The sequence below is a fragment of the Phocoena sinus genome, chromosome 12 (assembly GCF_008692025.1).
Source record: "Phocoena sinus isolate mPhoSin1 chromosome 12, mPhoSin1.pri, whole genome shotgun sequence".
Lineage (NCBI taxonomy): Eukaryota > Metazoa > Chordata > Mammalia > Artiodactyla > Phocoenidae > Phocoena > Phocoena sinus.
In genome coordinates, this window is record NC_045774.1 from 26,636,209 (window position 1) to 26,662,786 (window position 26,578).

At 44.3% G+C, this 26,578-nt stretch overlaps 1 protein-coding gene and 1 long non-coding RNA gene across 2 annotated transcripts; one reads left to right on the top strand and one right to left on the bottom strand.

The window, feature by feature from the left end:
- Window positions 1–3,678: 3,678 nt before the first annotated feature.
- On the top strand, window positions 3,679–17,527 carry LOC116763673. Its single transcript, XR_004352597.1, has 3 exons — window positions 3,679–3,950; window positions 11,374–11,378; window positions 17,515–17,527. It is a non-coding gene; the product is annotated as an uncharacterized LOC116763673 (long non-coding RNA).
- Window positions 17,528–20,575: 3,048 nt separating this feature from the next.
- On the bottom strand, window positions 20,576–24,028 carry SLC35D3 (solute carrier family 35 member D3). Its single transcript, XM_032651452.1, has 2 exons — window positions 23,372–24,028; window positions 20,576–22,347 (listed from the first exon to the last, which is right to left on the bottom strand). Exons 1-2 carry the CDS (start codon window positions 23,808–23,810, stop codon window positions 21,518–21,520), a joined length of 1,269 nt encoding a protein of 422 aa, XP_032507343.1. The 5' UTR covers window positions 23,811–24,028; the 3' UTR covers window positions 20,576–21,517.
- Between the last annotated feature and the right edge of the window lie 2,550 nt (window positions 24,029–26,578).

Genomic DNA, 26,578 nt, shown 5'->3' on the forward strand with positions numbered 1-26,578 from the left:
AGAGCAGTGAGTGTGAGGACAAGAAACACATATGCTTCAAGAGGATTTATAAGAAATGAGGGTACCAAACCTGTCGATGGATTCGTTGCTAGTAGTGAGGGAGAGCTAAAGGGACAGCATAGATGGTGGTACAATTCAGGGCTCAGGAATAGGGAGCCTGATAGAGGAGGAGGAAGTGGAGAGAGCGGCAATGGTGGACACAGCTGAGATGAGATGTTTAATCAATGGAGCATCCCACGGGTGATTGATACAGAGATGTAGAGCTCAGGAGACAGAGCTCAGGATAGAAAGATACATTTGTGTGCCACCTGGAGGATAGGAGGAGTCACAGGTAGGGGTGAGATAGATGGTCAAGGAGAGGTAGGGAGCCCTGAAGATCACCTGCATTTCAGGGACCCTGTAAAAGAGACTGAGAAGCAGTGGGCAGATAGGCAGAATGAAAACCACGAGAGCCATGTAAAATCCAAGGAGGGAATGTGTTTCAGAGACAGAGTGATCGACAGGGACAAATGCCACAGAAAAGTAATAAGATCAAGCTAAAGAAGGACTTGACTTCTGTAAGCATGACATCTTTGAGGATCTTGGCAGAGCGGTTGCAGTGGAGTGGTGGGGCTAGAACCCAGATCTCAGAGACTGAAGACTGAAGGGGAGAAGCGAGAGCGCAAACAGCAGAGTAGACTCGAATTTCAGGAAGCTTGACATCGAAAGCTAGTGGAAAGAAGGGACAGAAAATAGTCAGGAGACTCAGGTCAAGGAGGAACGTGTGTGTGTGAGTGTGTATGTGTGTGTGTGTGTGTGTGTGTGAGAGAGAGAGAGACAGAGAGAGAAAGAGAGAGGGAGAGGGAGAGAGAGGGAGGGAGACAGAGGTGAGTTTTGCTTTAAGAACGTGCTGTCACCTTCTATTTCCTGCCTGCTGAGAACTCTGGGACTAATCTGATCCATTTCTCTGGTTTTAAATGAAAAAAAGAGTGGTGTGTGTGGTGTAGGAATTCATACAACACAGTGCCTGTCAGACCTTTGTGTGTTTTTTCCCTTTTATCATCCCAACAGTTCTACCGTATGGGCATTATTATATTCTCTCTTTAAACTTCTCAGGAAATTGAGTCAGAAAGGTCCACTGGTTTGCCCATAGCCCAGGGTACATAACCCATCGAGCTGGAATTTGGTTCCAGGTCTATCTGAGTCTAAAGCACCGAGGCCCTGCGAGTGAGCGGGTCAGCCACTCTCTAGCAATTTCACCTCTAGGAGCTTGTTCCCATCTCCGTGAGATGAAAGCTTTGAACCAGGTCACAGTCATGACTTGCTTCTAGTGCACCAGGCCGTCAAGATCCAAGAGTTCCGTGGAGGAAGCAAACCACTCGGTAAACAAACCATGTGATAATCCATCTATTTATCTTCTTGCCACTTTAACTCCCATCTACACATCTGAACACACAATTCTATTCTTTTCAAACTCCAACTTCAGTCTAAGAGGAACTGAGTTAGTTTTAGCACCTCAAGCGTCTGGCTCAGCAGGACAAAGGCCCATTACACTAAACACAAACGCCCTTACTGGGTAGTTTCAGAAAAGTTAGTCCGGAAGGAGATCTTTCTTCTTTCTCTTTATACCAGGTTTCTTAATACATACACACACACACACACACACACACACACACACACACACACACATTTTTATTTTAACTTGTCATCGATAGGTAATATACATTCACAATAGTGCACACACCTTAAGTATGTAGCTTGATCAATTTTCCCAAGATGAACATATCCTTGTAACCAGCACCCAAATGGCTGCCTCTTTCTGAAAATTATTTGTTCTTTGTTTCCACAGTTATAAAGCTTCCTTGATAATTCAAATCTTTACCTCACAGTGAGTTTAGAAGGGCTAGCTAATTATAGCTTTAACTGTAAAACACTTTGACAAACTTGAAGTAGTTAGAGAGCTGCTTAAATTGATTATGTCACATGGTTTCTACTTAAATTATTTCACCTGGGAAAATGTCATACTGTCCTCATTAACAGATCACAAAAGAGATGTGTTTGAAATTCAACTTAATGGAGACTCGTGAATTTTTTTTAAACTATTGGCAGGCAGCTTGTTAACATGAAATATTCCTGTCTGAGTTTTGAGTCAGCCTCTTTCCCTCCTCATAGCTCTTTCTATATTCCTTTTTCTGTAGCAACGGGAAATTTTGTGTTTGAAAGTAATAGTGGTCCCCCCAAACCTCCATGTATTACAAATTGGTTATATGGTTGGTTATCACCGGTCCTTGGCTTCAACTGTGGGTTTTCAGGCATTGTTAATAATGTCTTGTACAAAGCCACATTCGTATTTTAACCTTCTCCAGATATGGACCACCTTTCAGAGTCTGATCTCATTCTAGGTCATTTCTAATCCGGAGGGGCATTGTTTGAAACAGCTCAGGTGCACTCATCTCAGTGTGGGATGAATAAGCAGAAAAGCAACTGGCCTCTTCTGTGGATGATGACCCTACCTCCTCAAGGGGAAGCAGGAAGGGAGAACCCTGTATGTGACAAGGACTCTGATGGTGAAACCTAGAGAATCCCAGCGTGAACAGCAAGAAAGGTTGATTTAGCCGCACAAGATTTTGGTTCCAGAAAGGCAATAGCACATCAGCCATTGCGGTTATTCCGCAATGATATGAACAGAGGAAGAATAATGCTTTTTGTGGCACCTGAGAAGGAATCTCATTAACATTATTTCTGCTGACGCTTGGTGTCCAATCATTCCAGCCTGCCTGGGAATTGCTGGAATGATTTGTCCCCTTTCCAATAGTTACTTTGATAAATCCAGTCATTTCACGTAGCCTCTATGAAATTCGTTTTTCTTCCACTTACTAACCTGTCTGAAGGATCTGGCTCACAATCTAGACTTGCACTATCTGTAGACCAATAGTTCTCATTCCCAAATTATATGCCTCTAACCTTTCAAGCTTAGAGCCTTACCAAGGGAGTGAAATTTAATCAATTTAATCCTGCTTTGGTAGTTACTAACTTTATTCTGCCTTGGAGCAAGCATCTATAGTTTGCAAATGAAAGGTCTGTTGTTTTGTTTTGTTTTGCTCTTGGTACTGACATGTACTATTTTGGATTGTTAGGTCACTTGCCATGTACATATAGCTTATCTTCCCAAGGAGAATGTTACCTCCTTGAGAGCAGGAGCTAAGTCTCATGTACATTTCTTTGTGTGCCCAAAGTGCCTTACTCAACAAAGTGCCCAAGAAATATTTGTTACCTGGATGATTGGTCAAGGAAAAAAAGAAGCCTAATAGATCATATTAATATTTTTCAAGTTTAGGAGTATACGCCCTCATTTTGATCTGTCATGGTAGCTGTATAAATCCAGAGTCTTTTTCAAATTTAAACCACTCTTGCAGACACTAAAATCCATCATCCGAGAAGGTTGAGTATCACTCAGAGAGAGTGATAATACCTTTCTTTTAATAATTCTAATAAGAGCTTCGGACAAGGACCAATCATAATCCAGCTCAGAAAAGGAAGACTCGTGGAGGTGGATCTGGCAACTTTATGGGTCGTGGAGGAAACTTTGGAGGCGGTGGAGGTAACTGGCCGTGGTGGAAACTTTGGTGGAAGAGGAGGCTATGGTGATGGAGGTGGTGGCAGCAGAGGTAGTCATGGAGGAGGTGATGGTGGATGTGATGGATTTGGAGGCGACAGTGGTAACTATGGCAGTGGTCCTGGTTACAGTAGTAGAGGAGGCTATGGTGGTGGTGGACCAGGATATGGAAACCAAGGTGGAGGATATGATGGCGGTGGCGGAGGATATGATGGTTACAATGAAGGAGGAAATTTTGGAGGTAACTATGGTATGGTGGGAGCTATAATGATTTTGGAAATTATAGTGGACAACAGCAATCAAATTATGGACCCATGAAGGGGGGCAGTTTTGGTGGAAGAAGCTCGGGAAGTCCGTATGGTGGTGGTTATGGATCTGGTGGTGGAAGTGGTGGATGGTAGCAGAAGGTTCTAAAAACCCAGAAGAAAAGGGCTACAGTTCTTAGCAGGAGAGAGTGCGAGGAGTTGTCAGGAAAGCTGCAGGTTACTTTGAGACAGTCGTCCCAAATGCATTAGAGGAACTGTAAAAATCTGCCAGAAGGAACGATGATCCATAGTCAGAAAAGTTCCTGCAGCTTAAACAGGAAACCCTTCTTGTTCAGGACTGTCACAGCCACTGTTTGCCAAAAGTGCAGCTATTGGTTAATGCAATGTAGTGTCAATTAGACGTACATTCCTGAGGTCTTTTATCTGTTGTAGCTTTTTCTTTTTCTTTTTCCTTTTTATTAAATCAGGTATATTGCCCTGTAAATTGTGGTAGTGGTACCAGGAATAAAAAATTAAGGAAGTTTTAACTTTTCAATATTTGTGTAGTTCAGTTTTTCTACATTTTAGTACAGAAACTTTAACGAAATGCAGTTTTGAAGGTGTTTCCTTGTGAGTTAACAAGTAAAGAAGATCGTTGTTAATTACTATTTTGAATGAATTTTGCTAAAGTTAACTGTAAAGAAACACCTGCTGACTTGCAGTTTAAGGGGATCTATTCTCCCCATTTCCAAACCATGAAATGAATGGGCTCTGACATGTGGAGAGAATAGATATTTGTATGTTTGCAATGTGTGTTTTAGATAATAGAACTGGGTATTTAAATTAACATATTTGTGAATTTAATAGCATTAAGATTTACCTTCAAATGAAAAATCTCAAAACTCCTATTTGGTTTTTGTGCATTTTCTTTCAAAATGTAATCATATGATTTTAGAGTATTAGCTTTGCTGAGAGTCCTAGCTGTGTTTAGAACATCTCCATTCTACATTCACTTTGGTCACATGTGAAATGCTGCCATAATTTTATTTGGGTGTAAAGAATGTCTACTGCCCTCTGTTTAAATTCTGGAAAGGGATAGTGAATGTTTTCCCTTTCCTCCCACCTTAAGAAACATTCTTAAAATCTTCAAAATACAGGACCACTAAGCCTGCTGTATCTGAGCAAATTAGTGACTACCTTTTTTTTTTCCTTTTTAAAGCACAAGAGGCCCATAAATCTTCAGTTATTTTCCTTGGTTTTATATATATATATATATATATATATATATATATTTTTTTTTTTTTTTTTTTTGATACAAGCTCTCAGAGCGAGAGAATAAAAATCATGCATTGTTGAACCCTTAAGAAAAAAAAGACTTTTTTGCCATAAGCAGCTAATAAAACCATCACAAACAAGCTAGATGCTTCTCTACAAAATATTTGAGGTTATATTCTTACGCTCACTTTTGCCAATTAATACAGTCTTAGGAAAACATCATTTTACATATCTGACAATAAAAATTATTCTCTCAGGAAAGTGCAACACCTCAAGCAAATCCATGAGAATGACACGAAGAGAAGGAAATAAGAAAGGCACTTTGGGATGCATGGAAATGAACAACGTAGGGACTTCATTGACCTTCTCAGAGAAGACAGTCTTTATAACTCTTGAATGGTGGTATTATTAAGTATTTTAAATGCAAAAATATATCTGTTTTGCTAATTAAGATGTCTGTTTAACACAAGTATTTGGCACCTCATTTAAATAATTGTCTACTGGGGTACCTTGCACTTCTATGTTGTATATTAAGAGTGTTCAATCAGGAGAGATTCTGGCCTGCTTAGGAATGTTTGTTAGTTAACAAATTTGGAGATTTTAATCAGAGTGCCTCCAGCTTTGGGAAAATCCTCAAAGTTAAGCCAATAAAAATTACAGTTCTCATTGTTCATCCAGAACTAATAACAGTGTCTGGCAGGCATTTGAATGCATCCTCAGCCACATAGACGTAGCTCCATTGATTAGACCTCTTTTAGAAAGCCACCTTTCCTACCCTTCCACAGCTGGACTCATCCAGCTTTGCTAGTTTCCCTGAAGATCTTTTTCCATTTTTGAACCTGAAAACAAAACAACAAAAAACAAATTCTTTGTCCCTAAATGTCCAGCTTACATAACAGTGACATGCCCAGGTTTGAGGACAACATAATTTGCAAGTAAGAAATGCATGGCCGACTTAATAAAAAGGGAAAAAGAATTAACTGGATGTCTGTGGTATAATTTGGTTTGAACATTTTGACAACACTACCATAGCAGGAAATGCAGGGAGGATTTTCAGTGCATCACTGTTTTTCAAGGCCTGCTATTGAAGGGCCTGTGAACTCCTTTTATTACAAGTGTTTCTTTGTTTGAAAACATATTTTCAACACAGAAGGGATTCGTGCATTGAGCAAGCACTTACTAAATGCACACTAGGTGCTATAAAGCACATGGTCACTAGAAATACAAAGATGAACAAACCCAAGCCCTGCTCCGTGGAAGCTCTGTCTAGTGGGGACACAAATACACAAACATAAATAAAAACATAGCTGGTGGAAGGGTGGGGGGAGTCCTCTAACAGGTGTTGACGTGCATCCTTCTGGGAGAGGCTTGAGGAAGCTGAACAGGCTCTTCTCATGTGGTCGCTTTCTTTTTTTTCCCCCATGCGGTAACTTTCTAACCTAAACAATGTTTAGAATCTGTAAAGCGATTTCTGTAAAGCAAGTTTCTGCAAAGCAAATCATTTATTTCGTTTTTAGTCAGATTTTGACATATTAAGCTTTTAAGAATAACCAAGGTGTATTCATTGTTCTTAAAACAACAACAGAAACAAAGAAACTAAAAAGCTTAATCCTGAAGCTCTTTGATCATCCCAGTTTTCAGAGAGGAAAACTGAGACCACCCTGGGTAATAATGGGAGCCTGGTGTAAAGTATATGCTCTTGCCTTGCAGTTCTTCATACACATCTTTAACTTCCTGCTAACGTTGAAGGACTTGGTAACTAGATTGGTTTCTATTTTGGCAATTAGTCAACTGTCCTCTAAAGGGAAAAACCTCCTTAATTTTCTCATTGAACCATTAAACCTAAAAATCCTATTGGACCCAGGGCTTCTATCTGATTCTCAAACAATACCTCCGATAACATGCATTTTTTCCCTTTGCATTTGAGTTGGTGACTACATATTTTTCTCTTTATCACTGTGTTTTAACCAGAGGTTCTCTTGGGTGTGACTTAGATTGTGTTAGCACTGGATACATATATATATCAGGGATATATATCATATACATATATTACATATATATACTAGATCGTGTTAGCACTGGATAAACATATACATATATATATATACCATATATATATATCAGATACAGACCACTGGTTCACTCCCAACATCAGTAAACTCTTCTGCTGTCCTAATAAAGGATCCTTTCTCAACAGCAAGAAAACAAATAACCCCATTAAAACATGGACCAAACACCTTAACAGATACCTCACCAAAGAAGATATACAGATGGCAAATAAGCATTTGGAAAGATGCTCCACATCATATATCATCAGGGAAATGCAAATTAAAACAACGGTAAGATACCACCACACACATATTAGAATGGCCAATATCTGGAACACTGACAACACCAAATGCTAGTGAAGATGTGGAGCAGCCGGAACTCTCACCCACTGCTGGTGGAATGCAGAATGGTACAGCCTCTTTGGAAGACAGTTTGGTGGTTTCTTACAAAACTAAATATACTCTTACCATGCTATCCAGATATCACATTCCTTGGTATTTACCCGAAGGAGTTGAAAACCTGAATCCACACGAAAACCTGGATGTTTTTGCAGCTTTATTCATAGTTGCCAAAACTTGGAAGCAACCAAAATACCCTTCAGAAGGTAAATGGATAAGTAAACCATGGTGCATCCAGAAAATGGACTATTATTCAGCACTGAAAAATAATGAGCTATCAAGCCATGGAAACTAAAATACATATTATTAAGTAGGGAAAGGAGCCAGTCTGAAAAGGTTAAATATTGTATGATTCCAACTACATAACCTTCTGGAAAAGGCAAAACTATGGAAACAATGAAAGGATCAGTGGTTGCCAGGGGCTGGGAGTGTGGGAGAGGGATGAATAGGCAGACCACAGAGGATTTTTAGGGCATGAAAATACTCTGTATGATATTATAATGATGGATGTGTGTACATTTGTCAAAACCCACAGAATATACACCACCAAGAGTGAATCGTAATGAAAACTATGGACTTAGAGGGATGTGTCAGTGCAGACTAATCAATTGTAACAAATGTATCACTCTGATGGTGGATGTTGATAATGGGGGAGGCCATGCATTGTGTAGGGAATCTCTGTACTTTCCTCTCAGTTTCACTGTGAACCTAAAAATGCTCTAAGAAAATAAAGTTGTTTTTTTTTTTTAAGGTTCCCTTGTTTTCTGCTCATTCACTGTCTTCTATGGTTCCTTCTTCCCTCACTCACTTGGTTCACTCTCTTGCTGTCTCTTTTCTAGTGTCATCCTTGGATGTTGCCAAGCTTCCTTAAGGTAACTCAGTGCTAACTGAGGAGCCACTAACTGTTCTGTGAAGACCCACATTTCTCCAAACTCAGTGTGACTATTATCTCAGGGCGTCTTCTTTTGTGGGCCCCATTAGGGAGATTGCTGGCCTCCAATGGGCTCAGTCTAGCCATTTCCTCTTTATTAGTTATATTGATCACCATGCCCAGGGGGATGACAAAAACCCTGGCACAGATATTAACTCCACAATACAGAACAAATTTGTTCATCGGCCAAGAGCTCTTTCAAACACTGTTCAAAAGATTAAAGAAAGGCCAGGACAATTTCACCCTTCATTTTTTGTCTGACCTATTTCTACCATTCCTGTCTGAATTGTTAACAATGTTCTATATTATTTTTCAAGACAAGCATCCTAGCCAAAAAAAAAAAAAAATTTCTTTATGAACATTTTTATTGGATTGAGTCAGAGCAAGTCTCCTAAAACCTGACTGCATGGGGCCTCAGGGAACCAAGAGTGCTGGGTGAGAGCTCCCCATCTCGCTGAGCAGACCTCCAAACAGTCTGCACCAAGCCTTCCTGCCTCTGCCTTTTATGCAGAGACTACACAGCCAATTCCTTACCCAGCAGATTCAATTTACAGCATTTTATTTTCCAAGAATGGCACTTTAGGGAAATCAGGCTTACCAATCAGGCCATCCTAAAAGAGCTTATAATCCAATGTAGTTTCCAATTGAATGAGAAAACTGAAGTTGTGCTTTGATTTTTCATGACTTGGTTTTCTTTTGTCAGTCAGTCAACAGATATTTATTGAGTGCTGGACCACGTTCCAGGCACAGTGCTGGGCAGTGGGAAATAGGGCAGATAAGACAGTGGAATACCTGCCTTTGTGCGGTGAACTGTCTGGTTTACTGGCTCCCTTTCCACAATCATCTCTCCATATGGTGATGGAATTAAAGGGGAAAGTGTTTGTTTACAAAGCCATTCATCACATGGAAGAGGTAGCACCATCCTGCGATTACTGCAGCACTCTGGAAGGCTTAGGGAATATTAGGTAAAGTGAATTTGCCTTTATACCATCACAATGACAGTAAGTGCCTACAGAAATGGCCGTTTACCAAGTCAGTAATAATGTTTATAAAATATATTGCAGATTTTGGAAGACACCCACTAGGCGAATTGCAAAATGTGAAACTTTCCCCAATTTGCCTGTCTAATTCATTTGAAAATTGAACATTACTCCTGAAAGGAAAATAGGAAACTGGTCTTTTGAACTGGGCTGCTTGCAATGGGCTGCTTTAAGGGTAACTGGGCACAGCCATCATTGATGAGAAAGAATTGTAGCCCTTCAGAGAACTGGGCAATCAGTATGAAAGCACTCCACATATAGTCAGGACTTTTGAATTTCAGACATGACCTGTGTTAACTTCCACTAATCCAAGGCAGGGGTGCTATATAGCAGAGATTTATAACTGGTGATGTCTTATTAAATCACACAATACATTAGCACTCTAGATTCATCGTAATTGTATGGAAAGCCAGTCCAAGACCAACAGCATCTCTCATTCATTAAGAGATCTTTGATACAAGGACACATACACACACACGGCTATTTTGCATGAAGCCAAATAGCCAAACGAAAAGCAAGGAATTTGGTCCACTGTCCAGATCTCTCTGAATTAGGTCTGCATCAAGATAGAAAAACATCAAGATTATCAAGCTTTTAAATTTTTCAACAGGTGTTTTGGCATCAAACAATTAAAATCAACCTTTGTCTCTTCCATCACACCACAGGAAAAAGTTGATCCAGAGGCAGAAATGAGCCAAACATATTTGGAATTACATCATGTGAAGAGACATAATCAAAGGCATGCCCTTTGATAATAAGTAATTGTTCTTTCCGTTGCATCAAATTTACTTTATGGGTTATTTTGAGAACATATCACTGAAGTTAATCCATTGCTACATTTTTGCAAGCTCTGAAGATCTACCGAATTAGTTTATAATAAAGGATGGATTTAAGAAAAGTGATGGTTTCTACCCTTCTGCTTTCATGTTCCATAATCTTTTCTGTAGTGAAATAAAAGGAACAAATGGCAAACAGACATTACTCAGATAGCTAGGGAAAAAATTGATTTGCTTATTTGAACATGGTTGATATATTCAATTGACTCTGTTGGCATAAACCATGAACTAATTTTTATTTAAGTTCTACCGTAGAATATTGTATTCGTTGAAACTCCGTCCACTGTTAATGAAATCAAAGGAAACAATTGGATAGTAGTAGCTTACTCTTATATACAGTACTGGGTGTTCAGCAGTTCTGTAAATTAAAGTAGGAATTGTGGAGTCCTGGGACGTTGCTGGTTACAAATGGAGTGCTGGTCAAGATGATGGAGGGAAGGAGCAGAAGAAAGAGAGTAGGTTGATACCCTCAATCCCTGTCTCTTTTTTCCAAATCATTGTCTTTCTCACTGTGACAAGTGAGGTGACAGTGTTTCGGTGAGAACACTGGCTCAACTGTTGAACTACAAAGAATCCTGAGAACAGAAGGTCAACAAACAAGTGTATTTCTCTCTCACAATAGTCTGAAAGTAGGGGTAGGGTTGTAATGGTAGAAAACCTCACTCACAGGATTATTCAGGTTCCCAGCTTTCTTCTAAAGGTGTTTGGTCCTAGCTGGGTCAGTGCCACATCCACAGTCCAGCCATGGGACAGGAAAGAGAGAGAGGAAAGGACAAGCAGGTTTCTTTTACTTTTTAAAAATATGCCTACCGTACAATTCACCCGTTTAAAGTGTACAGGTCAATGGACTTGGGTATATTACATTATTAATTTTTTTAATAGCGGTAAAATATATTGCTATGGACTGAATGTGACCTTCCCCAAATTCATATGTTGAGGCCCTAATCCCCAGTGTGGTGGTATTTGGAGGTGGGGTTTTGGGGAGATGATTGGATTTGGATGAGGTCGTGTGAGTAGAGCCCCACGATGGGATTGGTGCCCACATAAGGGGATGAACAGCCCAGAGCTCTCGCTTAGCCAAGTAAGGACATGGCAAGAGGGTGGCTGTCTACCTAAGCCAGGAAGCGGGTCCTTACAGAACCCAACCATGCTGGCACCCTGATCGTGGACTTCCAGCTTCCATGACTGTGAAAAAAAATGTTTGTGGTTTAAAATGGTATTTTGTTGTAACAGTCTGACCGGACTATAGATAGTAAAATTTGCCCTTTTAACCATTTTTAAGTGTACAATTCAACGGCACTGATTCCATTCACAGTGTTGTGCAACCATCACTACTATCCATTTCCAAAACGTTCTCATCAACAAGCAAGTTTCTTTTAAACAAGTGATATGGGCATTGTCCTCATTCTATTCATTTATATCCCATTGGCTGCAGCCAGTCGCAGGGAGACTTGGGATTGTAGTCTGAGGTCTGCAGCTAAAGCAGGGCGCTCCAGGACCAGAAGGAAGAAGGGAGAAGGAATGCCTGGGGAAAACTAAGTGCCCACCAAAGGTATTTATCTAAAATAAAATCTTTGTCTCTTTTGTAAGAACAATAATCCATTTATGAAGTCTCCCCTCTCAAGACCTAAGCACTCCCCAAAGACCCCACCTACTAATACCATCACATTTGGCATTATTTTTTCAACATATGAATTTGGGGAAGACACAAACATTCAGACCTTAGCAATCTTATCGGGCACAAGCACATATTTTGAATTACTTTTTAGAATTTGATTTATTTATCCTCTATACTTTGGGGGGAATATTAAGGATTCACCAAGCCTTGGTGTATTTATTAGTGGGTTGTCAGTATCGTGTTAACAGCAGCCAGCAAACACCAGTATCTAGCAAGAACCCATGGAAAGGGAAGTTTGGGAGACAAAGAGGCTTTGTTGGTCCCATCATGGAATGTAGTCACCTTTTAAAGTTACTATGCTAATAATTTTAAGTAGATAATTCAGAGGACACAAAATCCAAAAGGTACTAAGGGGTACACAGTGTGTCTTCCCCTGACCCCTGTACCACTGTCACCTGATTCCCCTTCACAGTGACAACTGTGAATTATTACCAACTTCTGTAGTCTTCCAAAGATATCATATGTGTACAAAGGGACAGCATCCCTTTTTGTAGACACACGGTAGCATGCAATCCACACTTTTCTATACTGCACGCTTTTCCTAGACCTATCTTGAAGATCATCCCCAAGTCTTTCTTTGTAAATGACTGCAGGTCTTCTGTTGTTTGGCTGTATCATAAATTATTTAACCAGCACTCTTTAAATAGAAGTTTAGGATTCTTGTCATTTTTGGTAGGGCAAAAATGGTTTAGTCCTTGTACATATATTGTTGTGCCCATGTGCAATCATATTTTTAGGATAAATTCTGGATGAAATAATAGCTGTGTCTTAGTCAGTTTGAACTACAGAATTCCATAGACTGAGTGGCTTAAACAACCGAAATTTATTTCTCACAATTCTGAAGGCTGGGAACGTCCAACATCAAGGTGATGGCAGATCCCGTGTCTTGCGAGGGCCTGATTTCTGGTTTGCAGAGAGCCAGCTCCTCTTTGTACACTTACATGGCAGAGAGCAGAGAGAGAAGGCACGCTCACTTATCTCTTCTTATAAGGACACCAATCCCAGGTAGGAGGCCTCCACTCTCATGACTTAATGACCTCCCAGAGGGTCCACCTCCTAATACCAACACCTTGAGGGTTAGGATTTCAACATATGAATTGGGGGTAGAGGAGGGAGACATTAACATTCAGCCCATAATAAGGTACATTATTTATCATCCATTTTCTTGTCTTCAGAGGTGGTACCAACGTGCTTTCTCCTGAACAACCTTCGTTCCAACAGCCTTGCTGACACGCGTGTTTTCATTGTGGTTTAATTTGCTTTTCTCCTATTTAAATGATGTTAAGGATCCTTTCATCTGTATAAGAGACATTTGCTCTCCTTTGCTAAAAACTTTCTTTTGACACCTTTTGCCCCCCCTTTTTTTATCACATTTCTAGTTCGTTTTTTAAACTCTTGGTGAATATGAGAAACATTGTCCAGTTGTGTCTTGAAGATAAACTTTAGAAGATAAACCTTAGAGTTTGGGTTTTGTTTTCTGTTTGTTTGTTTGTTTGTTTGTTGCAGTACGCGGGCCTCTCACTGCCGTGGCCTCTCCCGTTGCGGAGCACAGGTCCCGGACGCGCAGGCTCAGCAGCCATGGCTCACGGGCCCAGCCGCTCCGCGGCATGTGAGATCTTCCAGGACCAGGGCACGAACCCGTGTCCCCTGCATCGGCAGGCGGACTCTCAACCACTGCGCCACCAGGGAAGCCCAACCTTAGAATTTTTATTGCCCTTTCAAAGAATGTTTTGACTAGTCTTTATCCTCAAATTAGCCCTTTTGGAAGGAATCCTTTATGTATATAAAATCACTAGTTACATTGACTATAAAGAAATATTTTAAAAAAGGAAACACATTACATAAATTGGTATAAAATATTTACTTAATAAATGTTGAATAAAGGGATAAATTATAGATAGATGGGTTAAAATCGGTGTTGCAATGGAAAAAAAGTTTTGCTTTTCAAGTGTATTTTCTTTCAGAAGCAAAATTAATTATCAAATTTAAGTTATATCAGTTGGGAAGTGTTTGACTGAAAGAAAAAGAATGCCCAACCAAAAATGACTTTAGAACAGGAATTTATCCTCTCCTATAACAAGAAGCCTGAAGTAGGCAGTTCCAGTGTTCCTAATTCAGCAGCACAATGACGGTGTCAAGAAACAGACTCTTTCCCTCATTTTCTTCGTCACCTTCAGCACGTTGCTGTACACCCTTAGGGCTGTTCACTCACGGCTACAAAATGACTACTGTAGCTTCAGACATCACATCCACACCAACTGTGTGCAAAGGCGGGATAAAGGGAGTTTCTTCTGAAGAGCGTCTTCTTATCAGAGCGAAATTGCCCAGAACCCCTTCCCTAGCGTACTTACTCATTCACCTCATTCTCTAGCTGGGTCACAGGCCCACCGCTAAACCAATCATTGGCAAAGAGCTATGGGTCCACCATGACGGCTTTAGAAAAATGATGACTAATCCAACTAGGGGGTCGGCCCACCTTCCCTGAGCACATTGCTACTTGTACCTGAACAAGTTTAGAGTTCTGTGTGCAAGGAAGAATAGGAGAGGGGCTGGGAGATGACAGATGGGCAATTAACTTTGCATTAATTGTAAAATCTTCCAGAGTAACTTTCTCTATCCATGTGTATATATATATAGATAGATAGATAGATAGATACATACATATATGTACACACATATATATATAGATATATATATGTGTGTACATATATGTATATATATATATCCCCATATATACATATCTGTGTGTGTGTGTTTTGTGTAGTGGGACAGAAAAGGGGTGATGGTTTAATAACTATGGCTTTTCCACATTCTAGGATGTGGTGAAGAATTATATTGGAGAATGATTGCTCTTTTGTCTTAGAGAACAGTATTATAGCCCTTCCGGTTACTTCTTCAGAAAAATATTAAGAAAATAAGGAACTTGGGGGCTTAAGTCTAGGGTAAATGTGACTATGGGAAAGGGACTGTGCATAGCAGCAAGCAAGGCCCAAGTAGGGAGAGAAATACTCAGAGACACCAAGAGCAAGGACTTTCGACATTAACTTTCAAGTTTTCCTTTCCTGCACTGAAATGCCCTTATGATAGGGAGCTTCAAGCAGTTAGTAGATCTCCTCAACTGCATCCCAACATCAACTTTCTATTAGCAACAGCTGGCGTAAAAAAGGAGCACAGGAGCGGGTTAGGAAGAGCAGCTTGAAAGAGCAATTTCAGGACAGCAGGAAGCATCCGACCAGAAGAGGCAAATCCATAGAGGCTGAAAGTAGATTTGTGATGCTAGGGGCTAGGAAGATTCAGGAGATATGGATACTGTCTTCTAACGGTACACGATTTCTTCTGGGGATGATAAAAATGTTCTAAAATTAGACGGTGGTAACAGTTGTACAATTCTATAAATATACTAATGACTATTGTGCCCTTAAAATGAGCAAATTTTATGGATGTAAATTATATTTCAATAAAGCTTTTTTTTTTTTTAAGTGATTGGCACAGCAGCTGGGAGAAGGAAGTCATCAACAACACATGCTCAAGGAATCCTCAGAAACACTAGTCTGAAGCTCTGTACTTTTCAGGGTTATTTAAGGTGAAGGATTAAGTTGTTTTATTTGACTATTAGATGAGAGATGGACCAAAAAGCCTGGAGATCTTGGGGACTTGGTTATAATAGCAACCGGAGGGCTTCCCTGGTGGCGCAGTGGTTGAGAGTCCGCCTGCCAATGCAGGGGACACGGGTTCGTGCCCCGGTCCGGGAAGATCCCACATGCCGCGGAGCGGCTGGGCCCATGAGCCATGGCCGCTGAGCCTGCGCGCCTGGAGCCTGTGTTCCACAACGGGAGAGGCCACAAAAGTGAGAGGCCCGCGTACCGCCAAAAAAAAAAAAAAAAAAAGTAATTGGACCCCTATCTCTATTCTGTTTTCATGGTACCTCAACTGCTTTCTGGGTCCCTTAGTGCTCACAAACAGAAAACTGTTCGTACGTACAAATGTATAGGTTGGATCCTTTTCCTTTTTGAGGACAGCAGAAAGGAATCATGGATAGAGTCTGGGTCCTCACTGAGTTGCAAAATTAACAAGCATTGGAACTGCCCACCACCACTCCCACCTCCTCCAGCTTTATGATGTCAGGTTGAGTGCTTCTTACCAAGAGGCAGAATAGCATAATGGTGAGACAGATGGGCACTGGAGCTAGACCACCTGGGTTCAGATCAGCCCCCACACCTACAAGTTACCAGCTATGAGACCAGGGCAAGTTACGGAGCCTCTTCATGCCTCAGTTTATCCTTTGTATTATTGAGATAATATTAATGCCAGCCTGTAGGAATATTGTGAGAATTACATGAATTAGTCCATATAAAACACTTAGAACTGCATTGAGCAAATAGCAAGCAGTGTAATAATAAACCTCAGGTATTATTATTTATAATGGTGTGCGATACACAACATTGCTCCAATGTCCAGTGAATTTGTGAAGCACGAATGTGGGATTCAACTGAATTGTAAACTGAAGAGAAAGACAACAGGTAAAACCATGGGTTGTTTAAGACCATAGGTGATACATGGTAGATGGTAATTTGTAAGAGAACAGGGTGACACATCTAATCCTTAGTCAGGTGCAGGTAACAGCTTGCATGGTGAAAAATGAAAAACAGAAACAAAACAAACAAACACAAACCTCTTTTGTTGTTCACCCCACCCTGCGGGCTAAGAACCATTCATTTATATTGGTGCCACTTGGGACTCTTTGGGTTGAAAGTGGCAGAAATCTCAACTTAAAATGACTTAAGCAAATAGCAACAATAAAAACGACTTTGTTTTATACTAACGACAACTACTGTGGCAACCAATCTCAATGCGCATTGACTCTTGTTCACACTTGGACTCAAAAGTTGCCCACACTCACCTGCGTATATCACCACAGCTTGAGTGCAGGAGTGGCCAACACTCAACATGCGGTGCAGAGGTCAGGAGTTACAAGAAGGGCCAGTAGCTTTGGGTGCTTTTATTTTCTTTTGGAACCTTCCTTAGGAATGTCTACTTTCCCTTCACAGTGGCTGTCGTTACAGAAATTGAGCAGACTTTTCAAAAATCTTCAGCCAGGACTTCTGGTTCAGCTCCATCATATAAAGAGCTTAGAAGTTGTTACTATCTTCCTTACAAGCAGAAAAAGATGAACAAACTGAAAATCAATGACTTTTCAAGGACTCATCGGAGAACTGAGGTCACAGGGCAAACTGCCACCCCTAAATCTGGATAGACAGATGAATCCAGGAAGTTACAGCAGAGACCTCCTTACCTGAAGCAGAAGCCATTGGAGCTATAAACTGGTAGAAACACTTCAATGGTAAATTTTATAAATTTCTGGAGGCTGAATGTGGACTACCACGTGAGAAACTCCTGGAGGAGTCTTAGGGGAGCCACTACATTTTCATGGGTTTGACTTCTCCGAAACCTTGGCCCTCTGGCAGAGGGAGGGAAAGAGTTACCATTTTGAAATATGCCCAGAGGGTTCTTCACAACAGAGGCCTACTCTCCAGCGGCAGGGACTTACCAGACTTTCCCACCCTGGGGAAAGGGCATTTTTCCCACTGGAAGCCCCTCTGGTCTTCCTGTATCATCTAAGTGGAGAAAAAAGAAAAGGCTAAGAAACACCTGTGAAGGTCACAACCCAGGGACACAGGCCACTAACAGACTGAGATGTAATAATAAGATTGTAGAACATGTCCCCGCCCCTACACTTTACCAGCACACCGACAAGGCTCCAATCTAATAAGAGTGGATTACAGCTGTAAGAGCTGAGGTGTGTCAAACTCTATTTAAGGAGGAGTTCTTAGAGAAGCCCAAAGACAACAGTTGCAGCAAACATTAAACAAAGTCAATATTACCATGAAATCTCACACTAGAAGCATATTTACCCCAGTTTCTATGATCCCATACATCACCTAGCTTTCAATAACAACAACAAAGTTATAAGGCATGTTAAGCAACAAGGATGAAACATGTCTGAATAAGACAAAGCAAGCATCAGGACCAGACTCAGATTTGACACAGGTTCTGGAATTACCAGACAGGGAATTTAAAATAACTATAATTAATATGCTAATGGATCTAATGGAATAAGTAGACAACATGCTAGAGCAGATGGGCAATGTAAGCAGGGAGATGGAAACTCTAAGAAAGAATTCAAAGGAAATGCTAGAAGTTTTTTAAAAAAACCAAAACACTGACAGAAATGAAGAATGACCTTCATGGGCTCATCAACAGACTGGGCATGGCCAAAACAGAATCAGTGAGCTTGAAGATAGGTCAATAGAAACTTCTCAAACTAAAAGGCAAAAAAAAAAAAAAAAAAAAAAATCTTCAGTCAGGTAAGGACTTGTGAGTTTCACCCAGCTTTGTCTTGGTGAACTATTGCTATTAATCATACAGACTAGTAGGCCCTCTGACACCACTTTTCAGGATGGCTAGTCTCATAGAAGTGTAGGTCACTGCTTCAGCTCTGTTCAGCAACCCGCAGTAGCATGTACACACCCTCTCACCTGCACAGTTCTGGGAAATCTTTTACCCCAGAGCTTCTGATTGATCTATGATTCAATTAACAATAGAGGGCTAGACAGAATCTGGGTGGGGGTCCAGCTCAGGACCCTGGGGTCCTTCTCAGCATTGAGAATGCCTGACATCATGCTGTGTTCCACAGACAGATTCCAGCTGAGAAGTGAGTGTGAGGCAGGGCCTCCATCCTGAAGAACTGATAGAGGAACAGACTGTCAGTTGGGACCAGACACCAAAAGGCGTACAAGGTGGGGGCATATTCTCAGAAAAAGGGAGAATCCAAGTTGTCAGAAATGGGCACAAAGACTGGGTCACTCACGCGACAGTTGTGACTTCCAGCTGAGTCCCTCCCATGGTGATACTCTGGAGAATGTCAGAAGCCTCCTTCGTGCCTGACTCAATGCCTTGACAGAGCCCAAAGGTCAGGGTGGACCTGAGTCTGTGGATGGACTCAAGTGCTACAGACCGTGGAGGAAGGATTTGCAAACCAGGCCATGGCTGCCACCTAATCGTGCCCTCCTGTGGCTGAGCTCCAGCACTAACTCCTATTCTGCCCTGCCCTGTGACTTGCTTGCTCCACGGAGAGACTCCCAAGCTTTGCCCAAACCAATACATGTGACGCTTTTGATCTTCCTGGGTGTTTTCTATCCTATCATACCCCCCCTCCTACCATAGGTGTCTGTGATGGTTACTTTTCTATGACAACTGTCTAGGCTGTGGTGCCCAGTTGTTTGGTCCAATAGTAGTCTAAATGTTGCTGTGGAGACACTTTAAAGATATAGCTGGTATTTATACTCAGTAAACTTTGAGTAAAGGAGATTACCCTCCATAATGTGGGTGGGCCTCATCCAATCAGTTGAATGCCTTAAGAGCAAAGACTGAGGTTTGCAGAAGAAGGAATTTTGCCTCAAGACTGCAACATAAAAGCCCCACCTGAGTTTCCCACTTGCTGGCCTGTCTTACAGATTTTAGATTTGCCAACTCCCACAGTGGCCAATTCCTTAAAGTAGACAGATAGATAGATCTTCTAGGTTCAGTATGCACACACATACACACACACACACACACACCTTCTTGGTTCTGTTTCTCTGGAGAATTCTAACTGATACAGTGTCTCCAAAAGTTTATTGACAGCAAAGAGTTAATCTTTTTGTAATAAATGCAAACCAACAGTTTTAACCAAAAGGAATTCTTTTTTCAGTGAAAAACAATCATTTTATCTATTTGCCTGAGAGTGGACTTAACAAAAATATATATACTTCATTCAACTTCGCTGCTTTTCACTAATCCTCAGCTTCACAGAGTTGCAGCAGGAGGTTGGCTTCTGGCATGCCGGCATTACAACTAAGGCTTATTTTGAAAGAAGCCAGTATAACTCTAGCCAACCATTCCTAACTGCAGCCAAGTGAGAGCTCCTACATCTTAAATGGCTTGTAGACGTACCTATGGAAACAATCAACTGCCGTGAGAACAAGTCAACCAGACCCAGTCACAAACCATTACAAACCATTACAATGTCACTTAACCAGCTTGTGGAGACAAACCGACGCCTCTGCTTTTTGCTCTGTTTTGATTTTTGGAAAAATAAAGAAAAATAAAGGAGGCCACCATCTGAGACTCTCAGAAATATGCTGGCAAATAATGAGTGTCTTCACCCTCCAAGTACCTCTCCAGGAGAGGGCTGCCCGCTACTATTATGTCTCAAACTCTATGTTAACTGAAGTCGGCTGTGGATGGCTTTCATACTACAGCATGAGGCAGGACTTATTTTTACTTTACTTTTCCTTGACTGGAAAATGAGAGTGTTTTGATGCTGTTGTTGTTTGAAACCAAACTGCCATGCTAATTTAGGAAGTTCCTGATGGGATGGGCCCTGCATCCCAGATACTAAAACACCACCATGGAAGGCAAACACGCGCCACACAACAGCAAGAGGACACAGATGTGTCTAGAACAAATTTCTAACATTATCCCTTTTAGCAGAGAGACTCATACTTTATTTTGACAAATTTAAGATAGAAAAATATCATAAAGTGAATATAGCAGTTGCTCTTTTTGTAACACGGTTTGGATGTGCAGAGCAACTTGAAAGGCCTAGCTTAACAGAACGGTCTCATTTCTGTTTGGGTTCCAGTTAATAGTGAATTATACGTCAGCCGTTGCATTTACTTGAGAGAATACTGGACACGGTAAAACTGTTTTTTAAAAAGGTTATGGCATTCAGTAATAAATATTATAAAGCAATGAACCAAAACAACCTCTCCAATTGTTTTTACAATTACTAAAAGCCAACTTTAAACTTCATGATTAAAGCTAAGGATTCATAGTTTCAAAATAGCTTTAACATTTTCTACCAATGTATAATAGAATAGTAGAGCACTTATATATTTTTTAAAAGTGAGGAAATATTAGAGGAAACATATTTCAGATGACTATAAACAGTAAACATCAGTGTATTTAAAAATGTCATTTCAATAATATACTCTTCCCAGCTGGCCGTAAAAACCATAGATCTAACTATCTCCAAAAAGGTGCCCCTGCATGTAACCTTTGAGTTTACTAAGCGCTGCTATCATTTCTACACTCCGTCTTTGTAGGGGGTGGTTGAAGGACTCTCGGTACATGCAGATATGTGGTTATGGTCATAATGACAAAAAATGTGCCGGGAGTCTGCAGCCGGAAACCCTGCCTTAATTTTAGTCACCGTCACATTCTTTCCTCTCTGTGGTGCCTCGGCTAAACTCCCGCTAAATTATTCACACGCCGTTGTTAATTTTGTTGCTGTCAGGCGTTTCAGCTTCTTTCTTTGCTTCCCTTCCCCACTCCTCAAAGCAAAATATTGGGCGGCTCCTCATTAAAATATGTCATCTCTAACATAGAAAATAAGTGTATGTACATATATACATACATGCATTTCCTTTTCAAGGACTGGGTAACTCTTCATTTTCTATCAAATAATCCTTCTTCACGTACTTGGTTCCCCTAACTAACCTCCACACTTCCAGGTAAGTATCCTTTAATGACCTCTTGCTCACTTCTTCAGGGCTGTCTGAGAGCTGCGAGCTCCCAGCCACCAGCGGGACTCCTCTGGGGCTGCCCCTCGCCTCTTGCCCACCCTGCTGAGTGGCGCCACCTGCTGCCTTCCCACCTTCTGACCCGCCACTTCCACCCTCCGCGGGCAGCTCCTCCAAGCCGAACGGCAGCTGGCCTCCACTTGGCTGCTCCTCCTGTCCCCCGGGCTGCGTCTCCAAGTCCTCGTAATTGCTTTGCTTTCTGGTTTCCAAAAATTTGGCCACGCAGTAAATGACGGAGCCCAGGGTGTTCACCACGACTCCGGCAATGAATAGAGAGGTGGGCTCCACATCGCTGAAGGCCACCATACCCACCGTGATGGTAGCGATGCTCTTCACCACCCCCACGAAGCTGGTGGTCACCGCTGAGTTGATGTAGGTGCAGTGCAGCGTAGTGAAGTTCATGGCACAGCCGATCAGGATGCAGGCCACGAAGATGCACACCATGGCCGGGTCCTTCCAGCCGGGGAAGGTCCAGGCGTGGATAGAGTCGCTGCTGGCGAAGGAGAAGATGACCAGCAGCGGGGTGGCGGAGACAGCGATGACGTACTGCGCGGTGAGCGGCCCGTGCTCCGTGTCGGCGCTCGCCTTCTGGATGAGCACCAGGTAGGCGGCGTGCACCAGCACCGCCAGCACGCCCGTCACGTACCCGAGGGGGTCGCCGGTCAGGTCGCCGGCTCCTGGAGCGCATCAAGAGGCCGGAGGAGCCAGGGCAGGAAGGAAAAAGAGGAGACACCGGGTTGGCAAGGGTGGGTACCCACTGGGGCAACGGCGTCTGTTGGAAAGTAGACAGGGTTCGCGCCCCAGCTCTACCCACGCTTATCAAAAGGAAGAGCCAAGTTCAGTCAACGCCCAGTTCGAGGCAGGAGAGGCGCGCCTTCCCTTCCTTATCCCCGGGGGTATCTCGTCTACCTCTATCCAAGACAGAGGCCCAGGACAGCGCAGATGCCCTCGGGGTAGGCGCTGTGGCTTCCCGAGCTGGCACGGATGTCACCCAGGCGCGTGGTACGCCTGTCGCCTCCGTGGGGCACCGGAGGAGCGAGCGGGCCCCGGCTAGTGGCTTCTAACCGCCGGCGGGCTGGGAACCGGGCGAAGAACGCCCTCCCCTCGACCCTCGAATGAAGGCATCCCGCTTCGCCAGCTCCCATCTCGCTCAGTCCTCCAAGCCCGGCCCGCACGGGTCTCAATCCAGTTGCCTCTGCCTCGCGCCCGCAGCCCCCCGCGCGGCGCCGGAGATCCCAAACTAGCCCCGGGGCTCCAGCTTGGCTCCCGTCGTCCCTCCCTACTCCGGCCCCGCGTGACCCAGGGAAGTTCACGGCCCCCTCCATCCGTCTTGGTCTGGGGACTCTAGCTCCCAGGCTCAGGAGGCTCTCCCACCCCTCCCGGAGGAAGGAACGAATAAAGGGGGAAGACGGAAGGGGGAGGGCGAGAACGGAAGGGCGATACGGAGTGAGACGGGCGGGGGTCGGAAGCCAGGACGGGGGGCGGGGGAGGGGTCTCTGAAAGGGGGAGGCCGGAACCCTGGGGAAGGCTCTGCTGGGTCTCAGAAGTACCGTTTTCGAGCCGAGCGACCACGTTCAAAGCTTTCCGCCTCTCTCTGCCTCAGTCTCCCCATCTGGAAGTGAGGGCTTTGCCCTAAGTGATCTCCGCGGTCTCTGACTGGTGGGGTGGGGTGTACCGGGGGTCCGCGCGGGTCCCGCTCACCTGCCAGCGCCGCGCCGCAAGTGGTGATGAGCACGGCCGCGAGCACCCCCGGCGAGGGCGCGCCGTTCTTGAGCACCAGGACGCCGATGAGCATGGTGACCAGGGGCAGGCAGCGCTTGAAGACCACGTACATAGGCAGGCTGAGGCCGCGCAGCGACCAGAGCGTGAGGCTGGACTGCAGCGTGGAGAGCACGGTGACCCCCGCGAAGGAGCGAGCCAGGCTCAGGCCAAACGGGGGCACAGCGATGAACCCGAGGCGCCGCAGCAGCTCCAGGCTCAGCGCCGCCGTGGAGCTGGTCAGGCACTGCACCAGGGTCAGGAAGGTGAACTGGTAGCGGCTGATGAGGAACTTGAGCAGGATGTTGAGGGAGCCCGAGAAGACCCCGTGCGCGATGGCCACCGAGATGCCCAGCACGCGGCCCCGGCACAGCTGCCGCATCGCGCCTGCCCCGCCGCACCCGGCGGTGGTGGAGCTACGAGACCTGCGGAAGGAGAGCGGGGAAGAGAGCCGGGAGGAGCGGAGCGAGGGCGGCAGGGGAGCCCGCCCAACACCACGGCGAAGGGCAGGGGGCGCCGGCTCGGCTGCAAAGGGCAGCTCCAGCCGGGCGTCCTCGCGGCTCTGCGGCTCCGCGTCCGACTGCCCCGCAGCTCCGGGGAGGCAGTGACGGGGGCGGGGGACTCCGAAAAGTGGCAGGGGTGGGGGGCTGGTCTGAGAGGAGTGGCGGGAATCCTAGCGACAGCGATTTGTAAGTAGGTGACGAGCTGCGTTGGGTTGTGTCCCGTGCGGTTTCCCCGTCAGGGAGGACGCTCTGCGGTCGGAAGCCCCGGCAGCGGCCGCAAGCGGGACCGGACCTGCGCCCCTCGGGCACCTAGCACCCAGCCAGGCGGGCTCTCGGGGCGCGGTCCTCTCTTCTCCCGCATGGCCAGCTGCTCCCGCTTGCCCTTGCTTCCCGGCTCCGAGCTGAGGGGCGCAGGCTGGGGGATCGCGGGCACAGCTAAAGATTTTAGAAACAGTTGCGGTCCACGGTCGGGCACCGTTCATTAGCCGCAACAAGTGACAGCTCCCTCAGCCCCCTTCCCGCTGAGCTGCAGCGGCTTTTCCACCCACGGTTCCTCCCGGCGCAGCCGCGGGACCCTGTTCAGCTGCCGGCCAGGGAAGGGGAAAAAGTCGGTGCCAGGGAGCTGCGGGGCTCCCGGATTCTCGGGCGCCAACGCCCCAACATCGAAGGAGCCCAGGGCCCCGGGCCGCCGCCGGGACGTGCTTTATTTAGAGCGGGAAGCTGGTCCCTCCCAGTCCCGGGCGACGCGCTTTTCTGCCTGTGCGCCTTCCGAGGAGGGACCTGGAATTACGCTCGCGGCTAGGGGCGGGGGGAGGTTCCCGGGGGCGCCGTGGCCTCGCTGGGCAGCTGAGCCTGGGGCCGGGGGCAGGGACACCTATTCCAAGTGAGTCAAAGATGTGAAATAGGCAAAAGAGCAGAAACTAAGTCCAAGTGGCCTCTACTAGTTCCGGAGGATCGCCGGGGCAACGGTTCCCAGGGGTGAGCGGGGAGAAACTGGCCGCTCTGGGGAATGGGGTGTGGGTGGAAGCAGGGGAGGGAGGGCGTGGTCCCAGGGGCGGAACGCGGACGTAGAGCCGAGACTGGGTGCAGCTTTCTCTGGATGCCCTGGAACCGACCGCCACCTGCGGAACCGTCACGGGCCGCTTTGGGAAGGACAACCCCTACCTCCTACCTCCCCGGCCCAGGGCATGTCTGTCTCCCACAGGACTTGTGAACTGTTTACTTCTTACTTGGCTAAGAGTAAAAAGAATGAAATTCTTATTTTCTGCAGGTGCAAGACTTCTGTGTCCCTACGATCTGAATTTCGTTCCCTGGAAAGTAATGTCCGGACCGTAAACTCGGTAGCAACAGCGGGTTCGCTCAGCAGAGGTCACCACTAAGAGTCAGCACAGTTTAGTTTTCGCGCTGCTTAAAAATTACCGGCTTGGCCAGGGTTCCGGAGCGAGGAAGAGCGCGCGAGATCGCGGCGCCCTACCTCTCTTTTACTTCACTTCTATTACCCACCCACCCGCACTGGGATCCCAGCCTTCTAACCACCACATTGCCCTAATACACACGGCACATTTCCCTACTAATTCTTTTGTTTTCTCCTCCATATTTCCACTTCTGTGCTAAACGCAACGCTTCCAGCCCAGATGTTGAAGCCGCGATTATCATTGCCGCAGCAGCAGAACAACAGTTTACATCAGGGACTGGTAGCATCACTGCAGTCCTTCATCTGCGTCAGCTTTGTGTGTGCTGGGAGCTCCCTTTGGTGGGAGAGAGCTTGGTCTCGACCAGTCCTCCTGCTGGTATGCCCAGGGCCTAGTAGGCCCCCAGAAGTGGGCACTCAAGAAAATGCTTGCGGAATGGCCCCCTGTGGCAACCGGAAAGCATTATACTGAAAACTGTGCTTCCGGTTCCCTGGCGAATTCTTGGGTTTTGTAGCTACAAGCTATGGTTACACACTATTGGCTATTTCAGAGACTCTGTTTTTCAAGTGTTGATGTTCTTCCTTTAGAAAATAATGAGGTTTGAAGCAACAGTTGAAATTTATGTTTATATGTGTGGTGGTATAAGCATATATTCATAGTACACTCAGATAAAAACTTTGAAAATTAATTTTTTAAAGACAGCATCAGCAAATAACACATTTCTACTTCTGGGGACTATTCCAATTAAAGGATGGTTGTTTTAAGCCATATTAAGTGAATATAAAGAATTGTCTGCACAGACCTAGTTTTGGAATGATTCATTTCTGCCAGCAATTATAATTGCTTCCATTTGTGATACTAACATTAGGTAAAAGATTTGGGGCTGATTCAGCTCTCTTACCCTTCTCATTTAGGCAAGAATATTTAGCGTAATGTTTGAAACCTACATTGGCATGAAACAGTACATTTTCTCCATTTTACTGCATATAATTTTTTCCATTAGGGCTTTCATTTTAAAAAAAATTTAATACCATCTCCCACACCAGTTACTAATCTCCTAAAGGAAAAATGGGAACTCTTCTAAGGAAAAATGGGAAAAGTAAGAATACTATGTGTGTAAAAAAAAAAAAAAAACCAACTCTAAATGGCTTAAAAATATTAAAAAAAAAAGTATTCATTGTCCACTACAAGCTTGTATTTGGGAGAAAATGAGGAGAGGGTTCCATTCAGTAACT

Coding starts and splice junctions, on each gene's coding strand:
- SLC35D3 (XM_032651452.1), bottom strand. CDS start 23,810: ATGCGGCAGCTGTGCCGGGGCCGCGTGCTGGGCATCTCGGTGGCCATC. Junction 22,348..23,371: donor TTGCGGCGCGGCGCTGGCAG/GTGAGCGGGACC, acceptor GATGCGCTCCAG/GAGCCGGCGACCTGACCGGC.